The sequence below is a fragment of the Anoplopoma fimbria genome, chromosome 7, assembly GCF_027596085.1.
Source record: "Anoplopoma fimbria isolate UVic2021 breed Golden Eagle Sablefish chromosome 7, Afim_UVic_2022, whole genome shotgun sequence".
Lineage (NCBI taxonomy): Eukaryota > Metazoa > Chordata > Actinopteri > Perciformes > Anoplopomatidae > Anoplopoma > Anoplopoma fimbria.
Window position 1 is genome coordinate 10,793,261 of NC_072455.1, and position 19,546 is coordinate 10,812,806.

The window sequence follows — 19,546 nt, forward strand, 5'->3', positions numbered from 1 at the left end:
GTAACACTACAAGAGTGTGTGTGTAAATAATCTGATGGTGTGGAGTGGACTGCCTGGTGAATAATGAAAGCCCGGGCCCTGCCTCTCTTATGTAACCCAGCAGTTCCATTTAGTCCCTCAGTGCTCGGTGTCCAGATGGCCGATTCACCAAGGAAGTTGAGGCACGACAGAGGAGGCATGAGGCCTCAGAGGGGTTGAAATGGCAAGGTCTGTGTCTGCATATACTTAGTTACTTCAGAGCTCTCCTTAGATTACTGCACCATTTTAATAAATACAATCTGCTTTTTAATGAACTGAAAGATGTGAATGACAGATTTCAACAAGGTGTAGTATAATGGAGCAGCATGAGTGGGGAGCAGACTTGTGGGAACTGTGAGGACCAGGGATTAACCCCTGATGGCAGTCTGGCTAAAATGGGTCAAATGAGGGTTGAATGCATTTTCATTATCATACATTGTGAGTGGAAGCTTTATGAAGTGGCACTAGTTCAGTAGTTTTGGCAGTGGTAGTAGTAGTAGTTGTAGTGGAGGTAGTGGTGGTAGTAGTAGTAGCAGTAGCAGTGAGCAGCAGTAGTAGTAGTGACTGCACAAATTCAGATCCTTTAGGTTACAAAAATAGTTTTGTAACACAGGACACAAAAGTTGAGCATGAGTATAAAAGTGTATTCATTTTAAAAAACTGTTTTAATTACCTTTAAGTCAATAACATGGCGAAGCCACAAAGTACATTGCTGAGCTATTAAAACTAAACTATCCTCAGTGTCAAAGGTCATCAGTGTCCCTCAGATTAAACTCAAATGTAACGGGGACGAAGCTTTTGGTAGCGTGGCCCCTGAACTCATGAAGAGCTCGCCGTGTCAGGATAGATCACTGATTCTGTTCCTGTTTTTAGGTTCCAGACTTTTCTATGTCACAATGTGTGTTACTTGGCCCCTCCTACTTGCCCCAGTAACCATAACGAACTGTGGTCATTTCAGTGCTGTACCTACACTCGGTCATCTCACAGTGCATACCTCATCTAATGTCTATTACAAGCCCTGGTAATGCCCTAAAAAATATATATACCCTATTTGCTGTATTTTTTTTTTTCTGTACTGTAACTGGTTTTGACACTTCTGCAGTGTGCATGGCCGTTGCCATGACGTTTTAACCACTGTGACACTTCTACCATCTGCTTACTCTGTTTGTCACTTTTCACTCTGCAGCGCTCAGAGTTGTAGAAGTCTCAGCTACAGACAAGATCCCTCTGCCTTCAGTGCCTTTTGGAAAATACAAAGCTATAATTCCCGTCCAAGGGCTATGTGTTGCTCGCTGTTGGCTTACAAATATATTTAAAGTTTTCCCACTATATTTCGGGCCCAGTGCAACCTTTACGACGACTTATAGTTATTGTTTTCTGTGTACTTTCTTGGTGTCGTCAGGACCTCTGAGTGCGTTTCCTCTTTTGCATGAACACACTAAGCTTTGCATACGAGATCTGGAGCAAACCCTGCAGTCTGTAGGAGGGGAAGAAGAGAGAGGAGGGAGTGGAAAGAAGTAAGCATGAAAGACGGAAGGGGAGAGTAGTCGGTGTAGGAGGAAGAGAGGGGCTGAGGGGGAGTGCAAGTTATTCAGGTCTGACTCGATTTGCCAACTACAATTCATCAGAAAAAGAGAGTTACTCCCTATCATTTGTTGAGGAAATGAAACTCTCATGAATACGTCTTTACTCACTTGACCTGCTGTGAGAAAGAATTATGGAATAATTATAACAAACATGATGACTGGACAAAACTCGGCCTAAAGCAATAAAGGAACACATCTGCATTTCAGGAAATGAGCCATTCAGCAGGTCTTGGACATGGTTAGTTTAGCTGAGCATAAAGACCGCAATGTAGGAAATCTGCCAGTGAAGCTCCTCCAAAACTGCTAGAATTACCCACAACAACCTTCTTCACATGTTGTGTCTTGTTATCTAGCTGAGTCATCTTGCGTGGTAGGTACCTTGAAGACTCTGGCTAGATGTTCAGACGGTCCAGCCACGTCTGGGATTCTTCTGGTGCTCCCTGAATGAGTGTATTTTTTTTATTCATAATTTGGTAGAAAGGTACTAAAAGAAGTAAATATGGATTTTCTGGGTAAGGCATGTCAACAAGTGTATGTCACCAAATATTACTTCTGATCGAATTTGGAAAACTCGTTGAAAATGTAAGAATTACAGATAACAGTGATAACTACCTTCGGCCCTGATTTTAATGTAAACTCTCATAGTATCGAGCAGCAGCTACATCTTCATCACTTGTTCTCTCTGTCCTCACGCACACACACGCACGCACGCACGCACACACACACACACACACACACACACACACACACGTACCAACAGAGCCTCTGTCTAGCGTTCTGCTCCTCAACACGCTCTAACTAACACTGTAACAGGAATCAACACCACCACATCCTGTCTTACAGCACACACAGAGTGTGTTTGTGTTGTCATTGGCGACATTGTGAAATCAACCCAAACGGCATCAGACCGCACAGCGGGCTCCAGTCCTTCCCTAACATTTGAAATAAGCCAGGGTAATGTTAAGGTGTGGCTAGTAAATGAAAGACGCTGATTTAAAACATGTTTTTATTAATGTATTGATTATTTTGTGTATCAGGGAAACAGTCAAGGTTTTTAAACAGGCTGGTAAATCTTTGATGACACACTGAATACTCTGAATAAAGGTCAAGTCTCTGGATAGCTCCATCCCTCTACAGTAGTTTAGTGACTTGAGCTCTTGAGTCCATTCTTCTGCTCCAGACTTCTCATTGGTCAGTTTTGTTTCCACTCATTCTATTGTGAATCATAGTTTCAGACATACACATCTTTGGCCAGGAAACGTGATATTTGTGTTCCTTACCTTTTCTACATATAAATGTCAATCCAATAAAGGGAAACACTACCTAAATGAAGTCTTCCAATGTGTCTCTTCCATCAATATTTGTGAACATGAGCTACTCTCTCTTACTCTTACTCATCAAAGTCCGAAACCACAGAAGTAACTCTCGAACTTGTGATTTCAAGGAGTGGAGCTGCTCTATAGACAATGAATGGGAGACTCCTCAGAATGTTTGCTTTCTGTTTTTATCCTCTTGTAGTGTTCTCAGTTGTGAAACAGAAACCTGGGTGTTCTCAGTGTCATCTGTACCATCTTTCCCAGTGCATTGTCTATGGAGCAGTCCCACACCTAACACTTGATGACATCACACATTTGATCATGAACTTAGCAGTTTGTCTAAACTTTCCGGTCATTATTTTGGTTTTAAGGCCCACAAGTTTATTCCACTGTTCATTCTCACCGCTCTGATCGACCTGGTTTCCAGTTAAAAAGCTCTGATCTGCAGACAATCAACTAACTGGCTGCTGAACACATGGTGGGATTTAGCAGCGACGAAGACATGTGATGAGCTAAATGAAAAATAATATTGGATTGCAATTAAGTGGACGCAATATCTAGCTAACATTTGCTAACATTAGCCACCATTAGCTGCTTATCATACCAGACCAAAGACGGTGGCTGTAAAGTGTATTAAAATAAGCAGTGGTGCCTTTTATTTCTCAGAAATCTAACCTTTCATTTCCACCACAATGGTTTCGCTGTTGACTTTTGACACGTCAAGTAAAATAAGGGAAGCACAATTCTAAATCTATACCTGGGCTGTGGGTACCGGCTGATACGGAGTACCAGTTTGATACCAGTGTTTGATTAATAAGCTCTATGTCTCACTGTGAGGAAGTGACTGAGATCATTCTTTTCTCTGTGGGACAAGGTCAGACTTGACTTGCACATTGCTAAACTAACTCGTCAAAACTAAATGTAACAAATAAATACATACAGTACCAGGCAAAAGTTTAGACACACCTTCTCATTCAATGTTTTTTCTTTATTTCTTTTTTTTTTTTTTCTACATTGTAGATTAATATTGAAGACATCCAAACTATGAAGGAACACATATGGAATTATGTGGTAAACAAACAAATGCTCAACAAACCAGAATATGTTTTATATTTTAGATTCTTCAAAGTAGTTGAATGAGAAGGTGTGTCCAAACTTTTGACTGGTACTGTAGATATAATTCACTGAATTGTTATTTATTATCAAAACTCAGAAATTAACCAAGAATCTTTAATGCAGCAACAAATTGGTCAAAACTTAAACAGGAATTAAAATCCCAGTGTATAATATATACAGTTTATATGTTTTAGTCAGTATCAGCCCGATATCAGTACTGTATCAGTGCATATCTGATTTAAACCTTAAAATACTGCATATGATCACAGAAAACATTGGACAGGCTTTGTAAAAGTTGTCTGACCCATAGTGCTCTACCTGTGACTTACTTCTTTGTGGCTTTGCAGAAACGGGTCTTTTCCCAGCAGCCCCTTCAGCCTCTTGGATTTAAACCAGTGAAGAGTCTCCTTTTTTGTTGAGTCACTCCTCTCAGGGGTTTTGTTGTCTTGGCATCCTCATGGTCGGCCTCTTTGTTTTTCTTTCTCCCTCTCTCTGGCTGCTGCTTGCCTCCATTGTCCATGCTCTCCTGCTGGTATTATCTGCCTGTTACTCATTCACCCCACCCCTCCCTCTGCCCATTTTCTTTTTTTTTTTCCAAGAACCTCACCCCTCTTCTTTAGAACGTGATATGAGTAGAGTCTCATTTTGCCTCTGTACACACAGGGAGGCCCAGGGTCCCCATCTCTTCAGTGTCACGCTGTGGAGTGTGAGGGTGACATGGCATACACTGTCACGCTTTATGCTAGTCGTTAGTACTTCATCAACACCACACCGTTTGTGAGGATGGATGGAGGTAGAATTTATGAACCCAGAAAACACACACCAATTAGAACACTTTCAAATGTTTATATTTTCAGGTAAATCACAGAAGAGTGAGTTTTAGAATCTGCAAGTGTGAACACATCCTGGCTAGGAGCTTTAAGCAGCTCAGCGTGGTTTGGGGTGTTTATGAGAGGTTGTCGTTTTCTCCCCCTTACTCCTCTTCTTTGCATACCAGGGTTGAGGGAGTAAAGCATAAGTTTAGCAGCATGTTTTAGTCAGATCTTCATCAGCTGCTCACATGGAACATAAACCATCCACTCTTTTTTTTTTACTTTTTCTTTCTCTTTTTACTTCTGCCTTTCATGGAAAATTACAGGCTGTCAATGCTTTCATAATGCTCCTTAGAAGTCAGTCCTGACCCCAAAGCAGGTGAGGTGTTCAGAAACCTGATATCTTCTTGTTTCTCATGGTATTTCTTGGGTAAGCATGAAAAACAGGAGACACACAAGAACATTTATTTTACAGTTCAGTGCAACAGCCCTGCAGTTAATAAGACCTATTTTAGGCTCGCAATTTCTACAATTTTTTTAGGTTGTGTTAAAGGAGTTGATCAAACTCTGGGTAATTGTCTGAAGCATAAAAAAAGATGCTCTCCTTTTTTAAGTATGAGCAATTGTGATGGAACCCTCTCTCCCTCCTCTCTCTCTCTTATTAGCAAAGAGCAGCGTACCGACATTCAGGTTGCAGCTTCTCATCTTTAGCTGGTGCCAACCGTCACTTTCAAATGACAAACAGGCTGGTCATATCAATTAAATCATATCTATGGCATCGGGCCTATGAAGCTAGATGGTGACATTCTAAAACCATACTGATTCTTTTGAGGTTATCGAAAGCAGGACTGAGGACCGACGAGTCAATTCTCCTATGATATGTTTGTTTCTGAATGACACAACCTGTGAGCTCAGAGCTTAATCATGAGCGTGTCTCGATAAGCACTGAAATGTGTCAGTGATGGAATTTGTAGCTCCTAAGTGACTTTGTTGTCCGCATTATGCTTGGGAGCTGTTGATGCACTGAACCACACCCAATCACAAACGACACCATGGCAACAAGAGGTGGATCAGTTAAACGTCAGCCGTAAGCAGTCTTGTGACATGAGAGGGTAATAAGATTAGTGGGTTAATTGTCCCGACAGCACACAGCAGTTTGTGCAGGAGCTTTACTGACTTCTATCAAATACTTTTAACACTTCCTTTTAGGATGGGAAAACAAGATCTCTGTGTTATTGTGCGTAACACTTGCTGAACGCTCGGAACAATAAGACCGCAGAGAATCCACAAACTTATGGAAGTGTTCAAGTGTAGTCTCGGTTGCAGAAGGAAGTGAGATTTTGGAACAGCAGACTGAAGACCTGTCTGATTATGTCAGTGTGTTGAACAGTGAATGAGGCCCCAGCTTACGCAACACAATCTGGAACATGAGACGGTTGTTGTGCTGATGGGGTTTTCCTCAAGTCTTTAGAGACTTTGCTAAAGCCCTGCTTTTAAATGTTTAGATCTAGAGGTCAGTGGGTCGGCAGTGACGTCAGTGGCTGAGGTGGATCCTCCTCCATCCCTTCCTGACCTGTAATTAGACACAGTGCTGTGCTCCGACCGGCCAATTGTGCTCGCTCCGCTGATCCTTTGAAACCCTGCAATACTTTGTTTGGGCTCTATGAGCTGCTCTCACAGCGACACCTTCTATTTGTTTCACAGTTTGGAAATCAGTTACACGTTTCTTTTTTAAAATTCTCTAATAGCAAGGTTCGTCCACTGTCTTTTTCCGTATCACATGGTCTTCATCAACGAATGCCCATTTGTCATCGAGGTGTACGTGTTGTTATGCAAGCTCAAGTTGTTCTTCGTGACAACTGAGCATCCAGTCTATCCAGGATGAAGACCGTGTGACACAGGCGAAAGGTATGGAAGAAGCTAGCCATTGAACCTTGAGTTGGGATTGTCGACCTTTCTGTTGCTAAGGTCAAGACTGCACTTTGATGCTTAGGTTTTATTTTAATAAAGCTATATCAGCACTTAATGGTCATGACACTTTATTAAATATTTTTGGGATTTGTCATTAATTGTTCAGTTTCAGAATTGTAAGCGGAACCATTTAGGTGGAGCTGGTTTGACTATTTTAAACTCAGAGTTGCATGTAAAGGGAACATCAACAGACTGCTACCGTAATGCTGTGTGGGTTTAAACGTTTTAAACACGTTGCAACACCACATCAGTGATCCAATAGCAGGTGTTTTCTATTAGCAGTCGGAGAGGGCCCAACAGTGAACATGTGGGCGTGGTTCATTGGTTCATGCTTTTCTTATCCAACAATATTACTGATTTTATCCTACATACAAAGTTACCACTGGTCAACTGTGACTTTGTTTCCCCATTTACCAACAATTCTTCCTAACCTAATGTCCACTTGCAAGGTTCAATCCAATCTGTGTCTGTTTTAATCAATTCATTCATTATTTGTTGACATCTCCGGGAAAATGCTGGCAAGTGGACCTTGGAGTTAAGTTCTTGGGAATATTTTCATTGCTGGCCATAGATTCAGCCTATAACAGGTAGCCTGTTATTTGCATTTCCCAGCCTGCGTTGATCATAACGAATCAAACCAGGCTCTGAGGTGTACCTGAGTGAGGTAACAAAGCCTCAATGGTCCCCTGTTTGAAGACATAGAAGACAAATGTAATCACAAATGGTTAGTCACTAATATAATGCCAGCTGTGAACCGCCTCAGCTGGATGTAGACAACCTGGAAACCAAACTCAAAGGCCAGTTTGACCCGGCGCTTTAACCATAAGGATCTCAGTTGGCCCTCCTCCTCCTCCTCCTCCTCCTCCTCCTCCTCCTCCTCCTCCTCCTCCTCCTCCTCATGCAGCTCTGTGGAGCTGACGGAGTTGGCTCTGAACCACGGAGCACGTCTGTTTGAAGCCAGTGTCCTGCTGTCTCATGGCAGGCCAGTGTCCATTCCACAGCACATGCTTCTCCAATGATGATAGTAGTGAGTTGGTCTGGCTTTGATACAACGGGCAGAAAAGCCTACTGGGTAAAAAAAAAAAAAAAAAAAAAAAGACAGCAGGGAAAGTCTGTGTTCGTCTTTTCAGCTGAAGAAAATCGTGTGTGTGTGTGTGTATTCTTATATTTTTGTACTTAATAAGGCCAAATATGGGCCACCAATTCTGTAATGCATGGGTTTAATGTTAAGTTTAGAAGGGAAATGATTAAGAATTCTGGTTAAGGTGAGGAAATGAATGAAGACATTGCAAGGTGCTCATAAGAATAGTATTACAAATGTGTATGTGTGCATGTTTTGTGCAGCAAATAATCTTACAGCAGAAATACGTTCCATCCAAACTGTCTCTTCCTTTTCAAACCAAACTTAAATTCCCAGATATCTGGCTGTCTTTAGCTAAAGAAATAACATCTCCATCCCCCAGAGCAGGCAAACACACACACACACACACACACACACACACACACACACACACACACACACACACACACACACACACACACACACACACACACACACACACACGCTACAACTAGTTCCACCCCCATCTATTGTTCAGACTGCTCCCCTCCGGCTATGGGACAGTGGAGACAGAGAGAGATCAGGCTTTAGAGCTACTGTAGAGTATCTAGCCGCTCACATTTACCGAACACATAAAACTCAACACACACATTGAACCACGCGTCTGTATCTATTAAGACCATGTGAAATGGTCCTGATCGTGAAACACGTGGTCTGGTTTCTTTGTTCACTCTTGCATTAATGTAGAAAATGGATTAGTATTAAATTTACTGCTGTCCCCCCTCTTACACTGTCCATCTATAGGTTTTAGCTATTTTTAGAGATCTGAAATGGTTTGCCATCTTTTTTCTTTATTTTGTTTTAACGAAACATTTTATTATAGTAATTTTAATTATCGATTAGTCTGCTGATTCTTTTTTGGATTATTCGTTCGGTATTAGAATCTCAGAAAATAGTGAAATATGCCCATCGCAGTCCCCTAAAATTTCTTTACATTTTCTTTAAAGTCTACAACCCTAAAATATTAACTTGACTATCACGTAAGACAAAGAAAAGTCTTTACAACTGAGACGCTGGAAACAATCAATGCTAGGCATTTTGCTTGAAAAAAATTACTAAAAACGATCAATCAATTATCAGAATACCTGCTGATTAATTTCCTGTCAATCAACTAATGGGTTTATAGTTTTAGCTCTGAGGTTGCTGAAGAAAAACCTAATGACTCCTAAGGACAGTGTTAATGAACCTTTCTGAATCCTTTGTAACTCTTGTAAAGAGAGATCATGGTCAGAAAGAAAGGACATTTAAATGTAATGGGAGGTTAAAACTTATGATAATAATGGAAAAGCCATTAATGCTATGGTTCTCTCAACTGTACAATAAATATCTAAACAATGAAACCCCACAATGTCTTCTTATCAGTGACACCATCCCATTGTTATCAGCCTATCTGAATATAAAAAAAAGTTATAGCATTTTTTCTCTGTGAATTTGGCAGCTTCAGTCTTCCAAAATAAAAGCCTCCATATATGCTCTACAACAAAGAGAGGAAGTGCCTCCTCCTCCAGCCCTGCTGCTTCCAACAGCAATCAATAAACAGCCATTGGGCTGTCTGCCATTGACAGACTTCTGTCTCGTCCTGCTGCCAGTGAACGCTCCGTGCTAATGGGGCTTTTTGGATCACTGCGGCTCTATAGACGATCTATTGATGCTTTTATTGTGTCTGCTGCACCATGCTCACTTTTCTTTTATGGCACACGCAGCGTGAAGTAGAGTTTAAGTGATACAAAGAGGAGGATATGTTGATGACAGGGTCAATACTGAACACCCTCAGTCATACTGTCATTAGTATAGGGTGAGGTTTGGGAGGACGAAGGCAGAAGACTTTTGAGGGAGAGAGGAAAGAGAATAAGGCGACCGAAAATAGAGAAGATGTTGGGAGATAATGTTTAAAATCAACCAAATTGTTGTAGAGCATTAAAACTTGTGAAATGGCAGTGAGAACATCTTTATCTTTAGTAAAGTGATTTTTTTTTTAGGGTGAAATGGAATATAAGAAAGTAATGAAATCGTGCATGAATTCGATTGCTCAAAAGTGGGCGTGGCTTATGGAGCATTTGGAGCATTTTTAGATCAGGAGGACAAGAAATCCATCAACTGGATCAAAAAATCACACTCTATTGGAAATGAAGATAATGTCAGCTCATATCAAACATGTGGCTCTGACCCATGATAACACTCTGCCTATTATATAGTACGTCCTAAAACCATTAGATCTGATGGGTTTATGTCAACGCCTCTTAGTGCAGGTGGAGTCATTGAAAATAATCGTACAGGTATTAACATTAAGAGAAAAACAGTGATGAAAATTATGATATTATTACATAGATCTGTCATAAACTGACAGATATAACTGAAAAAATAATAGACTAAGACGGTATCAGCACTTTGAGAATTGTATTGGGTCTGAAGTGATTCCAGACTGAAATCAATTGCAAAACTGACCACTCTCTGAAAACAGTCTCTAAACAAAGAAGTATTTAGGGCCACGATGAACGATTATTCCCATCAGAGAATTGATCTGTTGTTTACTTGATTAATCAAATTATCATAAACTGTATAGAATGGCAGAAAATAAACTGACCATCAAAATGTCTGACATTTTTACTTAAACAAAAAAATTAGAACTATTATTAAAAGATAAACAGAAAAACATGTAGACAAGATGAAAGCATCCCATGAAACGGAACAAAGATCTCTCAATTGTACAGTAGTCATTGCAGTCTGCAAACTTGAACCATTTTATTATTATTGATAGAATACATCCCAGTTATTCTGAATAAAGAAATTGGGGGGCTTTATTCAAACAATGAAAATCCGGTTTGGATCAATTCAGTTGGGCTGTCATGGAATCATTTACAGGTGTCTCACCGGATGTTTCCTCATCTGAAGCATTCATCAGATAATCTGGTTAAAGCCTAACTTTAGAGGCAACAAGACTTAAATAAACTTGCAAACTAGTGAGGGCAATATGAAAGAATTCTCCCAATGAGAGACTTATGTTGGATGGGGTCGTGAGATTGTTGCTCTGATAGCGATGGTTCATCTTGATTCCTACTTGATAAGTCTAATATAATAATGGCTGACACGCAATCACTCTGCAAACAGAAAGCAGGAAGAATCCAGCAGCAGCTACTTCTGGAAACGCTCACTCAGTTTGGTCAGAGGGGGGATGAGTGTTCAACGTGCCAAGATTCTGCCACAGCAGTGTGGGTTCCTGCTCTGAGCTGTTTCTTCATTTTAGGCTGGTGGTTTTTGAAAATAGTGTCCATGCTTTCATAAGGCACAAGAAAACATAGAATGTAAAACCAAAGTATGACTGTGATTGATTTCATCAGGGTTGGGATCTCAGCTTGGGGGTTGGAGACCTCAAATGATCACGTCAGGGGAAAGACAACTGTAACAAAAGATGCTATCAAGAGGTGTCATGGGAGTTGTAGGATTGTACTTGAATCACACTTAAAGTCAGGATATGTTTGCCTTCGACAGAATTGAAAACTTAAACTTTATGGAAGTACAACACTAAGTGACTTGGTTAACCCTTTAGCTTTCCCAAATCTTTTTTTGGTTCGGAAACATTTGTTTTTGATTCCATCAACATCCATTATTTGTCCTTTGTTTACTCTTTGGCACTGAGGGGATTTATTTAATGTTATATATTTGGGTGAAAGCTCTCATTCTTTGTCGTATCATTTTTTATGGCATATTGCCATTATTTGACAGTTGACATTGACAGGAAACATGAGGGCAGACAGAGGTGAATGACATGGAACAACAGTTAACAGATGGGGTCAAAGTGGGGAAGTACATCACTGTACATAGTGTGTGCGTGTTAGACTGATGGATATTCATGGAGTGGTATCGGTATGAACACTGGAGAAAACTGTGATGGACCAGTCTAATGTCTGGTCATCTTGTGTCTTGTCAGATCTGTCTAAGAACCGCCTGTGTGAGCTGCCGGAGGAGCTGTGTCAGTTCATCTCTCTGGAGACGCTGAGCCTTTACCACAATGGGATGCGTTCACTGTCCTCCAGCCTGGGCAACCTCCAGGCCCTCACCTACCTCAACCTCAGGTAACTTAACACCATGCTCACGTACCGGGTCTTTCCCCTTATTCTACTGTAGATTCAGTTGTTCCAGTTCTTAAAAAAGGCCACCACACCCAAACATGCGTTGTCAAACACTGATGGTTCCATCTCCTCAGGTCTCTCCAGCTTGTTCTGGTCCTGTTTTCAAAGTCCAACATTTCTTACAGCACTTTAGATCAAAATCTGTATGTTCTTTGGGGAGTTGGGTAGAGAATGATGAGGGGAAAAATACAACAGATTGTGCCAAATGAAGGTACTTAACACAAAGAGAACCAATAATAGCCTATGAAGTTTTGGCATTTATTATTCAGTATTCTTTAGCTGAATTATAATATTTTGAAATGGTTTCTGCTCTGTAGCAGTCTGCGGTGGTGGCTGGGAACGACTAATGTAGGCTTCAAACTTTATTTGAAAAAGCTAAATTAGTGCATCCAAAATGTGGGTCAAGTTTGACCAGGAGGTTGGTCTGTAAAACCTCAAATGAATAAATCCCAAGTTGTAATACATTGTGATTGTCCTTTAAAAGTTGCACTTGAGTGCACCACAGAGACGTCAGTCAACATTTTCACAGCTTGCAGTTTGCACGACTCTCTAAAGTGCACAAGAACTGCATCTGAACTTCAGTGTTTGTTTATGGTGGAGGTGAAGAGAGGTCGCACAAGTCCTGTCCAAACCTTCTTACAACAACAGAACGCCACTGACACTCCTCAACGCTATCGGTTCACTGTTGCTAGGAGACCAGAGAAGTCCTCCAGGTGGCTGGTAATACAGGCAGCAAAAGTGTAGGCTTAAAGCAGATATACTGCACATTAAAAAATAACAAAGACTAAATGTGGCTGCACATTCTTTGTAGGCTAGCTCTGTGAGGAAATATATAAAACAGTTCACTTTAATTGAGGTTTAGAACGAGTGAATCAGTGATTGGATCAGGCCCACATGGATGTGCCTCCTGAAAGTCATCCCTTTTGTGTGCTCTTGTTTCCACAGTCGAAATCTTCTGTCCAGTTTACCACCGTCGGTGTTTCAGCTTCCCCTCCTGCGAGTGCTCATAGTCAGCAACAACAAGCTGTGTTCACTGCCCGCCTCCATATACTCCCTCACACACCTCCGACAGCTGGTACCATGCACAAACTCACACACACACACACACACATTACAGTCTCTCAACAACACTATCTTTCTGTGGATATATCTCTGTCAGCAACATAAAGAGTTCTCCAGATCCACGTCTGATGTAATGATAATGTACTTTCATTGGTCCGTTTCCGATCACTGTTCTTTCTCTCTCTCAGGATGTAAGCTGTAACGAGCTGCAGTGTTTGCCAGCAGAGCTCGGCCAGCTAGAGTGTCTGAGGGACTTGAACCTGAGGAGGAACCAGCTCACCACTTTGCCTGAAGGTAAAGACACACTCGACCATCCGCTGACCTCAAACCTGCTCTAGTTATCGCTTTAAAAAACCCCAGTGGGACCACCTCAGCTCATGTTGCTCCTCGATGAACCCAACTAACCCCAGAAGCCTCAGCAGCGTTTTGTCCAGACCTCATTTATCATTGAGTCAGTGCATCTACAATTATAGAAGATGATAACTAACACCCTAATCAGATTAGAGCTCTCTATACATTATTATACATTATGGATTGTAATGTAGAATCTCTAAAAGTGAAAAGGTATTTGCGTTGCCCAACCCTAGTGCATCTACAATTATAGAAGATGATAACTAACACCCTAATCAGATTAGAGCTCTCTATACATTATTATACATTATTGTGAGCTATCGATCGTTTACATGCAGAATTATTGAACTGATTCTATCTTACTGCAAGTCTAATGGATCTTACACCATTTATGCCTCATTCTGGAGCTCATTAAGAGGAAATGTAAATGAAACAAGAGACAACCGACGAACAGTGGACAGGAGATGCTTCCAATGACTTTTCTTCTAAATTCAAACTTGTCCATGTTTGAATTGTGATGTTTGAAGTAAGGGTTTAAAGTGGAGTATAAGCCGTTGTTAAATTAAACTGGCTTGCTAATCTTTGCACTGGTTAAAGTGAGGAGTGTAAGAGGAATGTTATGGAATATGGTGTAATGTTTAACTAGTGCTCAAAAATGATATAAACAGTTAGGCCTTAAATACAAATAAAGGCGGGGTAAAATGAAGGGCGGTGGAATGACCTGACTATAACGGCTCACCACTGCTGCTTCACTTTGTCTTCTCTGACTTCAAACATTCACTAATTACTTCCAACAGCCTCAGCTTTGCTTGCCGTTGTTTATTGCTGTTAGGCTACCGTTAATAAAACTCAACACTTCCTTCAGGTTTTTTTTACATCAATAAGCCTACCTGGGAATGACTTTTAAGACTTTTAATGGGAAACATGTTTGCAGGATTTGCTGAAACAATACAAATAGCTGAAACACTGACAAAAGTTGAATGGAAGTGGAAAAGCACTTACTGGAAGACGTTGAAATCAAAATTCAAATGTTCAAATGTTCAGGTTACATTTAAACTTTCAGAGTATGAAGCCCTACTTCTAAGTTTATACGTTGGACCCCAATTTTATCTGTATCGCGCACAAGGATTCACACTCTCGGAAGGCACAATAAACATTCCTGCCAAATGTTTCACACTATTCCACTGATCAAGAGGTGGCTGTAATGCAAATTCAATTTAGCAATGAGCCAGCAAAAGAGTGAAAAAACTAAATTGAAAGCAAGTTAACATGTTTTGAAACAAAAACAACCATTCTTAGTTTCAGTGAAAACATAGTTATTAATATTATATTCCATTTCTTCTAATAGGTCCCCTAAATCCTACTCACTCCTCTTTTAAGTGTTACCACAGAAATAAGTTAAAGAGTCAAGTGTTTTCACAATTTTAAGGTTATAGGTATGTGTAAAAGAAATGAAGATTTTGTTAAGTGTCAACAAGTTGAGGTCCAAATGACACTGAGCCTAGAACATTCCCCTCCCCCTCTCTTTGCACCATCCAGAAATATCCGAGCTCCCCCTTGTCCGACTAGATGTGTCCTGCAACCGCATCTCCCACGTGCCCCTGTGCTACCGCCACCTCCGGCACCTCCAGAGCATCTTGCTGGACAACAACCCGCTGCAGATGCCGCCTGCGCAGATCTGCTCCAAGGGTAAATACCACATCTTCAAATACCTCAACATGGAGGCCTGCAAGAGGAGCCAGGAGGAGCTGGAGAGACACCTGAGGCCCACCGGATTCAACAGCTGGTGAGGAGGACTGGAGGGAGGGAGCAAGTTACTAGAGGAGGAGATGGTCAGGGGGTAGCAGAAAGGCAGAAGGAACAAACTCATTTACAGAATCTTTCTGGCAACTCACACTATAGCTGGATATGCTTCATGAAAGTGCTGGGCGGATGGAAAAACTGTTGTTTGTCAAGAAATAGTTCTACCACTGAACTCCCTCTACAACCACAGTTGTTATGTTTTACTTTAGTGTTTGTGTACTGGTTCAAAAAAATTGAGATACAATGTATTAATCAGGAGCTATGGAGGATATATAAACTTGTATATCTTTGTTTCCCCTGCTTCCAGTCTTCATGCTAAGCTAGGCTAACTTTATCCTGCGCTCTACTTAACATACCTCATCTCACCTCTCGGAAAGAAAGAAAATAAGCCTTTTTCATAGAACGTTGAACTCTTCCTTTTAGAAACCACTAGGACAGAGTGTTTCATGGAGGCACTCTTCATAGTCACAGAATATTAGTGGGTCGGTTTATAGAGGGACAGTGGAATCAAAGGGAGGCAGTGCTTTTGTCCACACTACTCTTCAGACTGAGAGTTTTACATAACAGATGGTGGAAACCAAAGTGTCTTCAGTGGAAACCTGTTGTAGGTATAGTACTTTTATTGTTTAACAGGTAGCTGACCAACTACAACATTAACACAATTCAGAGAGAGTGTTGACAGTAGTAGCAACTTTTTGCATTGTTGTCATATATTTAGGTGACAGGTAGACATAAGTGCTGCTTACTAACAGTGGTAGTTACTACAGCTAGTCTTTAAAGGATAATTGAGTTGTGGTTATTGCTATTTTTCGCCACCACAACATGCACTAGAGGACACACCCCTCTGCCAAAATAGGAACCAAGTGACCATGGGGTGAGGGGATGAATGGCCAGACGTACAGTTTATGTAGATCAGGGAAATGGAAGATAAGTGACAACAGTGAAAGGGTTAACTAAGAGGAAGCAGGGTTTATCAAATGTTGACTATAAACTTGAATGGACCCCTTTGAGCTGCCCTTTAGACTAATGAACCACTATGTACCAGTCTGCCAACAACACTGCTGTGTGTTTAACTTATCTTAATGTGTGCTCTACATGTTTCCCTGCAGTCTCTCAGACCAGGAGCTGTTTACAGGTCAGTTCGGAGGACTGGATTCTGGCTTCAACAGTGTCGACAGTGGCAGCAAGCGGTGGTCTGGGAATGAGGTAAAACCGTCATTTCTACACTGGCCTGACGTGTGTCCTGAGCGACCACATTAGATGTTGATCAAAACGGAGTGTGTAATTGTACTAATGTTGCATTTAAGATCTGATGATGCTGATGAACAGTTAGAGAGACGTGTATCTCAGAATCCGAAGCTGTTTATTGCCGAGTACGTTACACATACAAGGAAATTGGTTAGGTGATTGATTGGTGCCTAACACAAACCAATGAGCACCAATGCACTGAGGCAGCCATCTGCGCCATCTTGAATGTCCCAAGTGAAAATAGCATCCTATACAAATACAACAGTACAAATACAGCCTACGTTTCCTATAGTGTTAACAACCTACTTCAGATCAATGACTCCGATCTATCTATGTGTCCAGTCAGCAGATGACTTCTCAGAGCGTTCCCTTCGCATGGCTGAGGTCAGCAGAGATCAGAGGAACCTGGAGGAGGAGGAGGAAGAGGAAGAGGAGGAGAATGGATCTGCTGTGGAAGCTAACAAAGGTGTGGAGAGACAGGCGTGCTCTAATCTTGTAAATTTCACCGCTGCGGGACTAATAAAGGATTATCTTATCTTAATCTTATCTTATCTGTGATTCATTTAATTAAGTGTATTGAACCGTGTTCTGTAAAATAATGCAGGTCTCTCTGAAACCGTAGATTTATTTTCACATATAGAGAAATTCTTAAGACTCTTCTACACTCTTTGCAGTGAATGGGGATGCTAGGCACGTGGACTTCATTGCCAGCAGTGTGACAGAAGAAGAGGAGGAGGAGATCAAGATGGATCCAGCACCTCTTATGGTACCAGTCATTCACAGACTGATCAGCAATTGTGTCAGATTGTCTTGTTGCTCAACATCTGGCCTTGTATGTTATCTCAGAACAAGGTTATTGATTGTTTCATTGATTTCCAGGAGCAGAAAGAGAGCTCTTCATCAAACCAAACCCAGGACACAACAGTATGCAGGTACGTTTTGTAATAGCTACTGTAAAACATACCCGTTGTATGTCACTGTTTATTTTTTGTACGTTTACAACGCAAAACAGGAGTAGTGTTGATGGCACAACAAAAGGAATATTGTTTCAAAGCTCGATATATTGGTTCAAAGTATAAACTGGAATATTCCTTTGACGTAAAAACTAGAATCTTAGTTTGACGTAAAAACTAGAATCTTAGTTTGACGTAAAAACTGAAATCTTAGTTTGACGTAAAAACTAGAATCTTAGTTTGACGTAAAAACTAGAATCTTAGTTTGACGTAAAAACTAGAATCTTAGTTTAATGTAAAGCCTGGAATATATTTTTGACGTAAAAACTGTAACATCGGTTGCACGTAAAAACTGGAATATTAGTTTAAATTAAACACTGGAATATACGTTTGATGTAATAACAAAAAATGGTTTACTCTGCAAATCTTGAACCTCAGTTAAAAGCACAAAATGGTTATATTGGTTAAAAAGCAAATTAGCAAAACACTTTAAAGCAAAATACAAAAATATTGGATCAAAACACAAAACAATAACATTGGTATAGCAAGGTTGTTACTCCTCTTCAGGGATGAAAGGACGAAAAGCAAGAGGCTTTAAGGGAAGTGTCTCCGCTTACCATAACGGTTTGGCTTCGTCCGCTAGTAATGACCTCTGCCAAGGTCTCATTTGTTTACAGTTCTGGTGCCAAGGCATTCCAGTATATTTGAAAAGCATTTCCTTTTCGCCTTTAATCCTACTCAGCTTGTTTCTGTCACGATTATTCATCCAAACTTGGCAGTGTGTTGGCTTCTCTGGTTGGAAACTATGTATTCAGGCACTCTAAGTGACCAAGACAGACGATGTTTTATCACTTTTTGTCTCTATTCCATCCTTGTTTTACAAGGTCACTTCACAGGGTATTTGAAGAGCTGGGAAAAGTCAATACACTGCTGTTCCCATAACTTGCAGTGCCCGTCAAACTCTGCATGTGGAGTGTTTGTGGGTGCTGTTATCTTGGGAAGTTAACAGTATCGGAGAGCAGAAAGTAGACCGAAGCTTGTCAGAGGGACTATATGAGCATAACTAGATACCAGTAAATTCACGGTATTATATGGAGCTTAAACTGTTAGTTGATTACTTGCTTAAGAAAATGGTGCCAACGATTAAGATAATTGATAAATCATTTAAGTCACTTATCAAGAAAAAAACTAAACATTCTCTGCTTGGGCAGTAGACCTGTAGCTAACACCTTAAAGCACAAATAAAATAGTTTGCATACTAACTGCATCATGAGTGAAACCGACTAATAAAATCACATTTCACATGGTTGTTTGTGGCTTAATACGCCCGTTTGTGCTGAAGCCCAGCAGGCAGCTTTTATCATGCTGCTGTGTTTCTCCGTTACCAAGATAACTACATTGTTGAGATTTAGTGTCCCTGCAGTCCTATTGGCTACATGTTAATATGTGACACAGAGCCATTGTTCTCAGCTTCTGGAGCAACAAGCAGCATGTTTTATTCTAAACCTTTGAGTTGTATTAACTGTTTATTAACAATTCATTCAGCACTAAGCCTCATGCATTGGACTTGATTTAGATCTGGTAACAATCCTGTTACTTCTTTACAAAAACTGTACACTCGCTTGAACAAAGGGAGGTTCCAAATCTTCCTCCAACACTTCCTTTGGGACTCCTAAAAATAGAATCCTGAGACTTAAAATGGAAACTCATCATGCACCATCCAAACAGACTTTTACATTTGAAATGATGCAATGCTTTTACACAAACCAACCTTCAGAGAAGTCTATCAAATCATTTCAGTAGACTTGAGTTTTTTGAGTCTTTTTCCTGCTCTCATTAATTGTTGTTAAACTGATTGGAACCTGAATTCAGCTCATGTACAATTTTAGCCCAATGTGGTACATGGTATATTTGGATTGACCTGCATACATGTGCATTTAATCAAATGTATTGTTTGATATTTACTGCAACTTGCCCTCTGGCCGATTGGTTTGGCCCATTTCACAAAAACTACCATCACTTTGGACCTTGTTGTGCTTTTAACCCAATTTAAGTGTTTT

At 40.6% G+C, this 19,546-nt stretch overlaps 1 protein-coding gene across 1 annotated transcript in view; it reads left to right on the forward strand.

Moving 5' to 3' along the window:
- lrch4 (leucine-rich repeats and calponin homology (CH) domain containing 4) overlaps nt 1-19,546 on the forward strand; it is a 44,571-nt gene that overhangs the window by 12,823 nt on the left and 12,202 nt on the right. Inside the window, exons 2-9 of the mRNA XM_054600925.1 lie at nt 11,868-12,012; nt 13,015-13,144; nt 13,320-13,425; nt 15,022-15,268; nt 16,395-16,491; nt 16,876-16,999; nt 17,208-17,299; nt 17,413-17,465. Of these exons, the coding sequence (XP_054456900.1) occupies nt 11,868-12,012; nt 13,015-13,144; nt 13,320-13,425; nt 15,022-15,268; nt 16,395-16,491; nt 16,876-16,999; nt 17,208-17,299; nt 17,413-17,465 (994 nt within the window). The remainder of the gene's footprint in view (nt 1-11,867; nt 12,013-13,014; nt 13,145-13,319; nt 13,426-15,021; nt 15,269-16,394; nt 16,492-16,875; nt 17,000-17,207; nt 17,300-17,412; nt 17,466-19,546) is intronic.